Genomic DNA, 14,433 nt, shown 5'->3' on the forward strand with positions numbered 1-14,433 from the left:
TTATCATATCAAATTATTATTTATTCCCTGAGGTGCTTGAAATACTTGCCATTTTATGTACTCAATTCACAGAAGGCAAAGTGCTATTTCATTACCATCCATGGCTACAAGTGTGTTTTAATGTATAGCTGCCTGTTTTCATAGAGATACCGTATTATACCATGTTTTAACAAAAGCCGAGCCAACTGAAATAACGTAACACATTTAGAAATACTAGAATTTTTTTTAGGACAGGCCAAAGGAACAGCACTTGCACAAGAGCTTTCATGTTCCACTATCTGCAGATACATCCAATAAGGCCAATTCCTTGATTTCCTCCAACAAGTGATAGAGGCTCACACCCTGAGTCTGGCGATACTCCTCATATTCTTCCTCTATCGTCTTTGTTTTGGCCTTGTCATGAGCAAGCTGGGCCTCCTCCACAGTCTTCGTTACTTCCCGTACCAAATCTGTTCTAGATATGTGGGGACTTTGAGACAGTTCCAACTCTGGTGTCTTGTAAGGTTTGCAGCTTGTTATATGCAACTGAATGCGATCGGTATGGCAACGAGAACTCTGTACGGAAATTTTTACCTGTGGGTGGAAAAAGCACACAGTGAGATTCTAGTTTGCCTTCTTGTGTTACAGGAGAGTAATTTCAATGCAGATATGTTACGTACCGCCACATGGTCAAACAGGTTCAGAGTAACAGAATCCTCAGCTGTGGGAGCAGAGATAATTTTGCTAGGAAAGCGCTGGAGACAACCAGGTTTCCATTTGCAGCTCCCATCGGCTTGACAAGAGAGGACCAACCCTTCCTTATTTTTCAGATAGGCTGCTCCTTTAATTCCATACCTGTGACAGAAAGAGATTAGGTTCCCAAAAAAGTATCCAGTTGCCAATGAACTTTATCATTAAAAAGCCTGAGGCAATTAATTGATTAAAGTAAGTACCTCTTTTTAGAAAATTCAATAAAACTATTAGTAAAAAACAAAAATAAATACAATAAGTATCAATTAGTATTACAAAACATGCTTTTTTAACAAATGGGAAGACTAGGCAGTCTCTGTTGCAGGAGAACTTATTCAGTGGAGCTCTGTCCCACCCTATGCCAGAGGCTCAAAGCATTGTCACATGGGGGCTGTATCTAAGTAGTGAGCAGGCTCTGAACAGAGAAGGTCCCAAGTTCAATCCAGCATCTCCAACTGGATTTGGGAAAAACTCCTGTCTGAAACGTTGGAGAGCTACTACCAGCATTTGGTTAGAAAGACAAGCGGTTTGACTGAATAAGGCAGCTTCCTAGGTTCCTGAATTCAACTTCCCCTCCTCCCAACTTCATTTGAGAAAAATGTCTCCACCAAATCCCACAGGGTTAAATTAAAAGCTGCTATGCTGTAATCCTTCCCGTGGGTTCCAGATTGCCCAGAAATAGGCAACTTGCCATGTGGACTTGCTTGTCTGGCTTCAAGCTACAGTTGCCTTACCTTGGCACAAAGACAAGCACACCATTCGTTCGGATTGAATAGATAATCCCATCTGCTGTGCACTGCTCATCTCCGTCAAGACTCTTATCTCTGAAGTACATACACTGGAAAAGTTCAGTGGACTGCTTCTGGGCATGCTGGGCAGCCTATCCAAAGAAAGCAACTTAGATTAGAAAGGAGGCATTCCACTGTGTTGGTGCCACTACCAAAAAGGCCCTGCCTATGATGTTTTGATCTGGTCATCCAGACAGCATAGCCCAAGACAATGACCTTAAAACCTATGTAGGTTCCTATGGGTGGAGGCAGTTCTTTAGGTCCCAGAACATTTAAGGTTGGGAATGACTTCCTGTCTTGTCCATTCTCTTCCTTTATGTTCTTTAGGTTAACGTAATTAAATATTTGCATTGTGATTTATTTGCACTGGCCTGCTTCCAAAGCAAGTGGGATGACGAACCTCCCTCAAAATAACTTCCCATCTTCACTGCAGTGAATCAACCTTCACAGTAAGTCCACATTCATACTACACATTTAAAGCACTCATAATGATTTCCCGAAAGGAGTCTAGGAGCTGTATTTTGTGATGGGTGTTGAGAATTGTTCACAGACCCCTAATCCCCTCCCACTGCTACAACTCCCAGAATTTCCTGTGAAGAGGGATAGTTTTTAAACTACTCTGAGAGGGGAATAGGGACCTCCGAACAACTCTCTGCACCCTTAACAAACCACAGCTCCCATAATTCTTAGGGGGAAAGCCATGATTTTTTAAAAAGCGGTATCATAGTGCTTTTAATGTATGGTGGCCTAAGTCAAATGTGCCTCTCTGAGAATCTCTTGCATAAACACACCCAAATGCATGCTCACTAATCGCCTTACCCTGTTTCTGTTGTTGATGTGTCTGCATAGCTCTTCAAGTTCTTTGTTGCTAAGCAAGTTCTCCTTGGTGCCTGATTTATCTCCTTTCGAAGTGGCCACCAACAGCAGCCGGTGGACTATTATATCAGCATATCTTCTAATTGGTGAAGTGAAGTGGGTGTATTTATCCAGAGCAAGACCTGCCGCAAAATAGGATGCAATAATGGACACAAAGGCCATGAAGACAATAGTGGGGGAGCTGGAGCTGGGATTTTAAAAACACACATAAAGAAACAAACAACAGCAGTTACCATAGTGAAAGAACTCTTCTTTGGGGCAAGAGCCAGTTGAAAAATACAAGGCGTTAGACATTGCCTGTGTGGCCATAGATCTCAGCAGCCTGTTCACCAGAGGATCGGATGGGTCAACTGCCTTATCCAGGGAGTCAGCTAATGCTTTGTTCGACCTATCGAAATGAATAGATTAATGATAACAGAAAATCAATTTATTTGAACTTTTCAGTAATGTAGATGCTTCTTATTACAACTTTCACAAATGAACCCACGCCACCAACCTGTCCTAAAACTAGTCTTGGACTTGCCTGCACAGACAAACTCTGAGCAATTCCAGTTCTACACCACTTGTTAAGGGGTCTAGCTCTAAGTTTTTAAAGATGCAGTGGATAGCGGATGGAGAATAGTTTCCAAGCCACTCTCCTCCCCTACCTTTGAAACTGCACTTCAGTCCAAAACTCAAGTTGCTGCAACTGAGCTCTTCTATGGCAAGCTCCAGCTGGCTGCCTTCTAACCCTGCAACCAGACTACTCTGAATACAGAAGGGTAGAGCAGCTGAAGAGATCGTAATAGCCTTTTTCCTAGCCCAAAGCGCCTTATCTGTAAATATACAACCATGAAAATGCTGCCAGAAGATAACTCAGGTTCTGGAGTGGCATAATTGTAAAATACGATCTTAATGTTCTATACCGCCCTGGAATCTTTTGATAAATGGTGGCATATAAATATATAAATTAATTAATTAAATAAATAAACAATGCATAAGCCCAGCCTGTTTCTGAAAATGCAGATCATTTAGGCACCCAGAGCTGCAATGTACTTGGAGATGTTTTGGAAAACAACTACTCTGCAGCTTAAAGAAGGCCTGGACTGGTAAGCCCCCATTCTACTTGCCGTGTATCTATGAAGAAGCCTTTTGTTCCAGCACATTCTCGGAGCTCTGAAAAAAACTCCTGCCTTGGGGGTGGGTGTTGGCGCAGGAGGGCTTGGTGAGGGAAAGTCTCCCATATCTTCTTGGCCACCCAATGGTTTGCGAGAATCATACATTCGGCGATCGTTTCATGGACTTCCAGCGGCTGCCGAGGGATGAGGTCATCAATGTTCTTTTTGTCATCCAGTAGCACTCTGACCTCGACTCCTTCCAATTCCAGCGCTCCACAGCTGTCCCTCTTAGCTCGAATATGCCGGGCGACATCGGTCAGCTTCCCTATGGCCCAGGTCAGCTCGTCTAACTTCTGTTTCCTCGTATCTTCGCCCATATCTTTGAGCTCCAGAATTTCATCGGCCACTGTCAAGTCTCCATCCAGCAATGCCTGGGCTGCCTCATAAAACAGTTTGTAGGAAGAGCGAATGATGGTTCTGTGGTACCAAACCTCCTTTATTTCATAGGAAGTTTTTTCAAGTTCCCAAATGACACTCACAGCATACCTTGAAAATAAAACAACATTGCTGATTTATAAATGACAACACTGACCATCATGTAGCCTCTTTCCATATCAACCTACCTGTACCCAGACCCTGAAATCATCTTCTGAGGCCCTTCTTTGTATGCCTGCTCCCTGAGAGGTTCGGAGGGTGGCACCACAAGAGCCGGCCTTCTCTGCAGTGGCTCCCCGTCTGTGGAATGCTCTCCCCAGGGAAGTCTGCCTGGCGACTTCATTAAACACCTTTAGGCGCCAGGCAAAAACATTCCTTTTTAACCAGGCCTTTGGTTGATCTGATTTACATCCTATGCCCTTTTGAAAAAAATGGGGGGAGGGCTATTGGGTTGTTGTTTTTATTTTTATTATGTATTTTGTGGTTTTATATCTTGATTTTATTCTGTGAACCGCCTGAGACCCCCAGGTATAGGGAGATATATAACTTCAATAAATAATAATAGTTTCGAGCAAGAGAGAAACAGAGTTCAGTTGGTTTGACATTCATAACATGGGCTGCTTTTATGAATCATAAACAGCTGTGTTAGCAAAATCCACTTGTTAAGTCATTGGAAAAAAACATGAAGTTCACCCCTAGTTTCCACCCTTTCAATTTTCAGTACAGGGGAGAAAAGACAATGGCCAGTGACGGAGAAATTGATTTAATCGTTATATTTTAAGTATGTGCAATTTAATAGATTCTAATAATGGCCAAACTTCTGTGCTTGCAAAACATGCTGGAACGTTTTGTGTATGAAACTTTTCTCATAAACAGAGAAAAATTGCAGAATATTAGAATGCTACAAGGGGTTATTTTGGTCCCCCAAAGAGTCAGGGCTAGGAAGAAGCAAAACACCCAGAACATGTCCTAATACCCGAGATGCTAGCGCAAGTCAGTGCTAAGAGCTCACCTGTCAACATTCCCAAGAAGAGAACATAAGTTGGCACTCAAGACGGCAGGCAGCATGTCGTAACGACGATCTGCTAAGTAGTAAGTAGTAGCCCTGAGAAATTGGAGAAATAATTATTATAAGGCTCCTACTGCACATCTTTAAAGTCTCAGAACATTTGGACGCATATTGCAACACGGTTGGTTTATCTAATGCGAGTGCTAAACAATTTAGGACGGGCCATTTATAATGTAGACAAGAGACATTTGTTTCAGTGACACTAGTATATGCGTAAAATAACCATGCTTTAATCCCTTTTGCTGTGGGGCGACTTATATTGATATCTACTGTTAATTCAGAATAAGAGCAGTTGGCAGCTGTAAGAAACAAACACCCCAAGCATACATGTTAAGATTAGTTTCAGCCTAAAACAGCAGCAAAAATATTAAAATCAATTTTGGGCAATTGTACATCTAAATAGAGCTTTCACAGTTACAAGAAAAAATTTCCCTCTGATGACACGAGTGACTGATTCTGCCATCTCCTATGCAGCAGTATTTAGTCACTACTGTTCATTACATTCTTGGTATTGGTTATTGAAATCACTATCAAAAGAACAATCATTCATTTTCCCCCCTTGCAGATAATACAATATACAGGTCCCTACCATACATTTGGGGACACGGGTGGCACTGTGGGTTAAACCACAGAGCCTAGGACTTGCTGATCAGAAGGTCAGCGGTTTGAATCCCCATGACAGGGTGAGCTCCCGTTGCTCGGTCCCTGCTCCTGCCAACCTAGCAGTTCGAAAGCACCTCAAAGTGCAAGTAGATAAATAGGTACCGCTCCGGGGGGAAGGTAAATGGCGTTTCCATGCGCTGCTCTGGTTTGCCAGAAGCAGCTTAGTCATGCTGGCCACATGACCCGGAAGCTGTGCGCCAGCTCCCTCAGCCAATAAAGCAAGATGAGCGCCACAACCCCAGAGTCGGTCACGCCTGGACCTAATGGTCAGGGGTCCCTTTACCGTTTACCATACATTTATAGCACTTTTCAAGTCAAGACTTCCCCTTCCTGGAAAGTAGTTTGTTAAGTCTGCTGGGAACTGCAGCTCAGCAAGAGGTAAACTATAATTCCCAGGACTCTTTGCCGGAAGCCATGACTGTCAAAGTGCTTTAATTCTATGTTGTGGATGTGATCACAATGAAGTACTATTATTATGCTTCGCAATTTTGTTTTCAAATTGATTTTCCTATGTTATTTTATATAACCTTGTCCACTTAGGTACTTTGTTTTAACTGGTTTATATATACAGTGGTACCTCTACTTATGTGCCCCTCTTGTTATGTATCCTTCGGGATACGCACGCGGCAAACCCGGAAGTATATTTCCGGTTTTGCCGCGCGCGCATGTGCAGAAGCGCTCTATCGTGCTGTGTGCATGCACAGAACAGGCACCTCCAGTTATGGAAACTTCGGGATCAGACTGGAGCTCAACCAGGGGTACCACTGTATTACGACGATAAATATTAAAGCTTCCAGCTTCTACCCCAGAATCAAACCCACCTTGCTCTTGCCTCAATATCTGTGTAAGAATTTGCAGCCACAAAGTGAGTCACGTCTGCAATGTGAACCCCTAGCTCCAGGTTTCCATTAGGCAGGGTTCTTATGGACAGGGCGTCGTCCACATCTTCACAGCCTTTTGGATCAATGCTGAAGACTAAGTGGGTATCCCTCAGATCCACACGCTTGAGCTCTTCTTCCGGAGCCACTTTCCACGGCTTCTCTGGGATAACAACTGGCATCTCACACATCTGCAGGAGGAAAGTCCTGCCCGTCAGAGATTATAGATTGAAAAAATAACACTTCATTCGTATCCTAAGAGTCAGCGAGTAAAATCTGCTGGAGGCAGCTTTGCCCCGTTTATACTGAAATCACAGTACATCAGACCCCTTCAGTGCAAGGGGCAGAGTTTGCTTTTCTAACATGACACCTTAAATTCACTGCTCTAACACAACTCTGCAGTGCTTAGTACAATCGTACCTCAGGCTTCCGATTGGCTGTAGGAAGCTCCTGCAGTCAACTGGAAGTTGCGGCGGACGTTCGGGTTCCAAAAAACACTCACAAATTGGAACACTCACTTCTGGGTTTGCAGCATTCGGGATCCAAAAGGTACGAGTGCCTAGGCGTTCGTCAACCAAGGTATGACTGTACTATATAATAATATTGTATTATTTGTACCCCACCCATTTGACTGGGTTGCCCCAGTCCCTCTGGGTGGCTATAGCTGTTATAGTGTCTGACTAGGACCCTGGAGACCAGGGTTCAAATCCCCACTCAGCCAGGAAGGTCATTGGGTGACCTTGAGCCAGTCATCATCTCTCAGCCTAACCTACCCTGTGAGGATAAAATGGAGAGGAGGACAACCACATATGTCACCTTTCCAAGAGGAAAGCCAGGATATATGTATAATAAACAAATGAATAAAAGCTGCTTTTACCTCAAACCGCTAAAAGCAAGAGAGTCATAAACAGGCCTGCTACATCAAGCAAATGTGGAACTTGCAGAATTCAGCACCCTGAGAGCATAGAGTTTTATTTATTGATTTTAAAAGCAGGTTTCTAGCCCTCAGCTGTAGTGATAGGTTTGAAAGGGAGCAGGCGGAACCTGTTGAATGCCAGCTGGTAGTGGTTAGGCAGCACTGGCAAAGGTCTTGCAGACCTTTTTGAGCCTCTCCATGCCAGGTTCAGTTATAGTTTACTTCTTTGCCACTTTTCATCACAGGTCAGCTCCCGAAGGTTAAAACACAAAGACATCATTCAAACAATACAATAAAATGTAATTTACAGCAAATTAATTTGAAACAGACATACATCAATCACATCTGTTTAACAGTGTGTGAATTCTTGGGAAGAGGTCTGTCTTTGTTTGGTGGGCAATCCTTAAGCTGCAAAGCCTCTGTCAAGAATCTCCACTTTCACTACGAAATACATTTTGCTGTAGAGCTCTTGCAAATTCCATGACTAACAGAAGCAGAACAGTTTCCCACTCCCCAAAAATAAGCAAATCTGCACCATTTACAAAGGCTGCAGAATTCAATTGCTGCTTTTGTCTGAGGTTACCTTTTTATGGAAGGTTTGGGCCAGCCTTAATAATAATAATAATAATAATAATAATAATAATATAAAAACAACATTCGCATAGACCATCACCCACAGTATCTATTACCTGAAATAGTATGGCATTTCTCCAGTACACCTAGTACGAGTTTCATGCAATTGAACAGACTACACTGTACCAATTGCTGTTATTACCAAACCGCTGGGAACAAGTATACAATTACCATTTACCAGCTGAAGTATTAAAAGCAAATGCAGACCAACCTGCGCTTCGGAGAAAGGGCTCACAGAGATGCTGTTTTCCACCAGGATAGTCTGAATTTCTCCCTCAAGATCTCCTATCCGCCCTAAAACACGCACAAAATGCCCATTTGGATACACCGATGTCGACTCCCAAGAATCGATACGAACGATAACCCGGAAGTCCTGTTGTGAAATACCAAGTCAACAGAAAACCCATGATTAGCAAATGCAGATTGGAACTTGGTTGATATTTATGCACCAAGGAACTGTTTTACCTGTAGAGCCTCAGCTTGCTGCGTGCTAATTCTGATCTTGGGGATTCTGTAATCCCAAGGTGTCACAAGGACTTTCTGCGCATTTTTGCCGTGTGACTGGCTCTCTTCTTTGGAGGGAAAAGTGACCACATAATCACGCCAGTTCTTCTGTATGATGCCAACGACTTTACCTTTGAAAGTGGAATAATGCTGTGATTATACATCAATCCTTGGAAGCAGAAGCAAAGTGCATGATAAGGAAGATATTATAGATAAATCCATTTACAGGAAGATCTATCATGCCCAAGAGGCAATAAGGGAATTGATAAAATGATACAGTAGGTCTGCAAAGTGTTCTTACAGGACTAGCCTGCCACTTTACAATGCTACAGTGCATTTCAGACAAGATCAATAATTTCTTCTTCTTAAATATGAGCTTGTTTTTACAATGGCCCTTCCTAGCAAGACTGGAATAACAATCTCAGGCCCAAGGGACACCACTACGATTTACAAACTTCAACACACACCAAGTAAACCAAATATAACTAAAAAGTTGTCAGCTGAGTGGCTGCTAAAGCTTGAACAGGGTAGCAATGCGTATTAACATGATGTCAGTGGCAACTTGCTCAGAATTTGTTCTGCAAAGCACAAACCATGGAAATGTAGGGGGAAATGCCCATTTCCAGCTCACAGCCCTATGATGTTCTGTAGGGTGCGATGCCACAGGTAGAATTTCCCCAGGTGACTGAAGTGCTTTTACACGTCTTTACAGAGGCAAAGTCTTTCAGGTAACTTGCTCTCTACACTTACCTGTGGGCATAGGTTCACCGTAAACCTCCCCAGAAGTCTTCTCTTCGGTCTCGTTCTCACAAAGGGCGGCAGTCCGTCCCTTCCACTCGCTCTTGGGGAGTAATTCAACCGCTACCACATCACCATGAATTGCTCTGTTCCGAGCTTTGGTGCCGTAAATGAGGACATCATTTTTGAGATCTGGGTGCAAAGAAAGGAGGAACGACTCAGTGGAACCTAGAGCAGACAGCAGATTCCTATTTCTCAAAGTCTAATTCTTTTTTGGCATTTTCTTATATAAAAAAGGGGGGTGGGACTTAGCTGGCCTCACAGATAAATAAATAAATTTTAAGAATGCACACAGCTTCCAAGCCACACTGCCTGTTTCCTAATCACTGGTGATATTATAAATAGATGAACCTCTGAAACTCATAAAGCCACTCTCATAACTAAATGTGAAAAACAGCATATAAAGATTTATAGGGCCAAACTCCAGCATGTAAAAAGATGTATACATAAATTCTATGTCAAGAGAGTAACTGGATTACTGTACATAATATTATGGTTGCCAAGTGTCCTTTACTTTGAAAGAACTGTCCCATATTGCAGGACATCCCCTTATTCATTTTGAGCACAATCCAATCCTTTCCTGTTGAAATATTGATCTGATCATTTAAGGGAGAATCATTTGGAGGGGGCTTTCCTGGCAAAGGGAGAACCCTAGGAAATAAATCACATTATTTATTTCCTCTCCCCACTGTTCTGTGGAAAGTGGCAAATAGATCTACCCCTGAGAATCTGTAAAACCTGATTGCAGAGGACAGCTGAAACCCAAGAGAATACCTGCTCTAAAGCAGAATCACAGCAGTGTGAGGAATGAAGAAACTATTCAGTATGAGGCAGCTACCGCCCTTTAGTCAGCTCCCATTATGAGGCAACCTGTTCAGTCTAGACCAGACACAGGCAAACTCGGCCCTCCAGATGTTTTGGGACTACAACTCCCATCATCCCTGACCACTGGTCCTGTTAGCTAGGGGCCATGGGAGTTGTAGTCCCAAAACATCTGGAGGGCCGAGTTTGCCTATGCCTGGTCTAGACCACTAGGAACGTCAGAGAGAGAGAGAGACCATCCCAGAAAAGTAAGTGCCTGCATGGCAAAGTAGACCCAGATAACTCAGCAAAGTAAGCCAAGCTGTATTTTGCAGAAGGAAAAACCTAGCAAAACCCAGTTCACTAGCCAAACTGAAAGCATGGAATCTGTTCTCACCTTTTTCTTTGTTGCTGGCTCCTTGAAGTCGCACAAATGCTTCAACCTGCGCTCTGTGCTTATTCACATTCAGGACCCCCTAGAATAAATTAAAATTCAGAACCAGGCACAGCCAATACAAATATACAAGGCTATGTTAAATTCGGCTCTGTAGTACTGTAACTTGCTAATGACACCCAGCTCTCTCTCTCTCTCTCTGCTCCCTGCCTACACTTTCTATATAGTTCCAGGGAGACAGGAGAAAGTTTGTCTGGAATCAGTGAGCCCAGGATGTTGGCTAATAAAATGAAACTTAACCTGGACAAGACAGAGGTGTTCCTGCCCAGAAAGAACGCCAACCATGAGAATTGCTGCTGCCTGTTTTGGATGGAGTTGCACTCCATCTAAAAAATCCTTTTTAAAGTTTGGGAGTGCTCTTGGAGCCAGCATTGCTGCTTGAGGTTCCAGGTGGTGGATGTAGTTTGGAATGCCTTTGCCCAGTTAAGTTAACCTGTCAAATTATGCCTGGAGAAAGTGGATTTAGTCATAGTGATGCTCACTTTAGTTATCTCTTGTCTGGATTAGCTTAACGCACCACCTGTGGAACTGTCCCAAGAAAGCATTCAGAAACCTCCCTGGCTCAAAACGCTGCTGCAAAAGTTCTGACAGGGACCATCTTACTGGGCCATGCAACTGTCCTGTTGTTTTGGCTGCAATGCCTACCACGTTATCCAGGTTATCAGCATCAAAGCTCTGTTTGTTTAGGGACTTGGAAACTTTTAAAGGGCTACCAATTCCTTTAAGAGCCTGCCAATCCCATTAATGCAGTGAAAGAAACTCTCTAGTGTCTTTTTACACTGGAGGACACATTTGGATTTTTGAGCAAGTGCTGTGGGCATTAACCCCTCTGATCACTTCTCTCGCCACACTCCCAGATCAGCACCCGAGGGACAGGAAAAGAGAAAGTGCATATGCACACACTTCACTTTTTTGGGGCACACGGTTAAAAGTCAGATCCAATAGGATTAATCTGAGCCTTGAAAAACGCATAGAGCTGGAAGAGGAAGTGGGAAGAAGGGTCACTCTTCCCACTTCCTTTTTCAGCTCTGTGTACTTTTCAATGGAGAAAAAAGTCATCGTTCTCACCACCTCAGGACCAAGGGGGCAGTGAACGAGGCAAGGCAGGGGGGAGCTCAAAGGCCTGAAGGGAAGACCTCAAGGGTGCCATTGCACCCATGGGTGCCACAATGGCAACTCCAGCTCTAGTGTATTCTGCCTTTGTCCAAGGCACAGTATGTGGGAAGATGGGGAAGCTGTCTTGGTGGGAGTACAGTGGTACCTTGGGTTAAGTACTTAATTCGTTTCAGAGGTCCGTTCTTATCCTGAAACTGTTCTTAACCCGAAGCACCACTTTAGCTAATGGGGCCTCCTGCTGCCACCGCGCCGCCGGAGCACGATTTCTGTTCTCATCCTGAAGCAAAGTTCTTAACCCGAGGTAATATTCTGGGTTAGCGGAGTCTGTAACCTGAAGCGTATGTAACCCGAGGTACCACTGTACCGGGGTTACAGAACTCACCTACCCCAGGAGATCCATTTGGATCCTTGTTAGCAACTTTTTGTCATTTCCTGGACTTGTTTGCTCTAGCAAATATTTGTACAGTACAGCCATCTGGCTGGGTTATTACTATTTTCTTCTTCTTTAAAATTTGTAACATTCTGTCCACTGTGCTCATTTTATTAACGATGTGATTCTGAGTGTTTTTATATTTTATCTTGTTAGCTGCTCTGGCATCTTCGATGAGAAGAGCAGGATTCAAATTAACTGAAATAAATACTTTCTGTACACAATGCCAGATCTTGCAACTGATCTTGCTTCTTTCCCCATCACCACTGTAATGAGCTATAAAGGCCACTGCCGACATTTCAGCAAAAGACTCTAGTCTATCTTTTCCCACAGAGACACTGTCCATTATGGGGCAAAAGGGCAAGGGGGAAACCAAGCCAACTGATATCGAAGGGAGCTTATTTGCAGGAACAAAGTTTCCCAGTGTTGTCTGTTTTATATCCCTACTCTAATCATTATCCTCTGAGCATTTCACAGAAATGTTATGAAAACTGACCTTCTTGCTTGCTGTTTCACTGTTCCAGCGTCAATTTTGGATTTAGTACCTTTTTGTGGCAGAAACAGCCCATAAAACTTTCCATTTCAAAGTCCAGCCTCCAAACTTTTAAAAACGTTGTGTTAGAAATCTTGCAAAATTGCTTATTATTCGTATTACTATTACTGCAGCGTGTACAATTTGCTTCATCTATTTTTCTTCTCGTATCACTGGGTGCTTTCACCCTGCCAAGATTACACGGGGTAACTTCAAAAAGATGGAAAGTTCTGAGTGTTTGAGCTCACACTATTGGAGGCAATGTTCTGCCACCATACTGGTAAGCAGTACGCTATGATTACCAGTTGCTGGGAAAGCACAGGAGGAGAGATTGCTCTTGTCCTCAGGTTCTGCTTGTGGGCTTCCCAGAGGCATCTGGTTGGTGTGATAGGAATTTTGAGGTCTTAGCTTTATGGCAATGTTCATAAGCGTACCAACCAAGCACATACATAGATCAGCACAGGAAGACTGACCTGGAACCATTTTGATTCCTAAACTCAGCAAATGTTTTCTCTGCGAGGTCAAAGTGGGAAACCTCCCCATTGTCTCTTTCCTCACAAATTCCTGTCTTAAGGGCACATTTAAGATATGAATTGGGTGTGAGCCTGTGACCTGGCCCAGGAACTAAGTATTTATCATTACAAAAGACTGGCCAGGCTCCCCAGGCATGGATTGTAACCTGCCAGACAGGAGATAAACAATGACGGGAGAAAAGCAACATTCAAATTTCTGTTTTAGACCGCCTTTTTTGTGATGTAGGTGTGATGTATCTGAGGGGTGGTCTTAGGTTATACCCCTTCTGTGATGTATGTATGATGTTTCTGGGGGTGGTCTTGATCTACAGGGTGGCAATTTCAAAAGTCTTTATATGGCCTTCCATGCTATTGTTCTGGGTTCCTCCTCCTCTCCTGCGGGTGAGGGGAGCACCCTGCTGCAACAGATCAATAAAGATCAAGCTTACTAGCTGCTTTGCTTCTCAATATTCTCTGGGTGGCCTCTGTTATTTTCTCCTACCAATAGGGAACCTATGCAAGGACTCTATATGGGCTCTTGGATACCCCATAAGGGAAAAGGGCAATTTTTGTTTACAACATTGGTCATTGTGAAAATAGGATGCTGGACTAGATGAGTCACTGGCCTGATCCAGTAGGCTCTTCTTATGTTCGCTACGTGTTGTGTTGGTGGAGCTAAGAGCCATGAAACCAACTGTCCATCAGACTGATCTGGAAAGGTTTTGGCTCCGTGAAAAAATACTCAGTTATTTAATGGCAGGCTTTCATTTTCCTATGCACATCTGAGAAACTGCCTCTCCCTAGCCTGCTCACTTAGATCTGTGGATGAAGATCTCTTGCTGGTGCCTCTGCAGTAAAGCATAGCGGGACTCAGGCATGTGCTTTGAGCAATCAGGCACCAGTTCTCTTAAATTCTCTTCCATTAGAAGTGAAACAAGCCTCAACATTGCTCCATTTTCTATGACTGCTGATAATTTTTCTTCTCAAATCAGCCTATTTCAAATCTGCAGATTTTAACTCTTGTTGGCTTTTATGCCTTAAAACTGTTTTTTATGATCTGCATTATGTTTGATATTTATACACTCTTTCTTTTCATACTGGTTTATTGTTTAGCTGTACCATATTCTATATTTTCATGTTTTATTGTCATGCGAACTTGGCTTTTTTAATTGGAGATTGTATGCTGCTTTGTGAAGGAAGTT

The 14,433-nt window shown here is 43.2% G+C and overlaps 1 protein-coding gene across 3 annotated transcripts in view; it reads right to left on the bottom strand.

The window, feature by feature from the left end:
* Window positions 1-14,433, bottom strand: part of DIS3L (DIS3 like exosome 3'-5' exoribonuclease) — a 24,102-nt gene continuing 9,669 nt past the window's right edge. For all 3 annotated transcript variants that reach the window (XM_080982108.1, XM_080982106.1, XM_080982107.1), the window contains exons 6-17: window positions 10,585-10,663; window positions 9,339-9,518; window positions 8,550-8,719; window positions 8,296-8,457; window positions 6,479-6,726; window positions 4,938-5,030; window positions 3,503-4,036; window positions 2,627-2,781; window positions 2,337-2,515; window positions 1,464-1,609; window positions 660-834; window positions 1-573 (exon numbers count right to left, since the gene is read on the bottom strand). In XM_080982108.1, the coding sequence (XP_080838234.1) occupies window positions 265-573; window positions 660-834; window positions 1,464-1,609; window positions 2,337-2,515; window positions 2,627-2,781; window positions 3,503-4,036; window positions 4,938-5,030; window positions 6,479-6,726; window positions 8,296-8,457; window positions 8,550-8,719; window positions 9,339-9,518; window positions 10,585-10,663 (2,430 nt within the window). In that variant the 3' untranslated portion in view covers window positions 1-264. The remainder of the gene's footprint in view (window positions 574-659; window positions 835-1,463; window positions 1,610-2,336; window positions 2,516-2,626; window positions 2,782-3,502; window positions 4,037-4,937; window positions 5,031-6,478; window positions 6,727-8,295; window positions 8,458-8,549; window positions 8,720-9,338; window positions 9,519-10,584; window positions 10,664-14,433) is intronic.

Source organism: Podarcis pityusensis (assembly GCF_964106645.2).
Source record: "Podarcis pityusensis genome assembly, chromosome: 14".
In the NCBI taxonomy this organism is placed as follows: Eukaryota; Metazoa; Chordata; class Lepidosauria; order Squamata; family Lacertidae; genus Podarcis; species Podarcis pityusensis.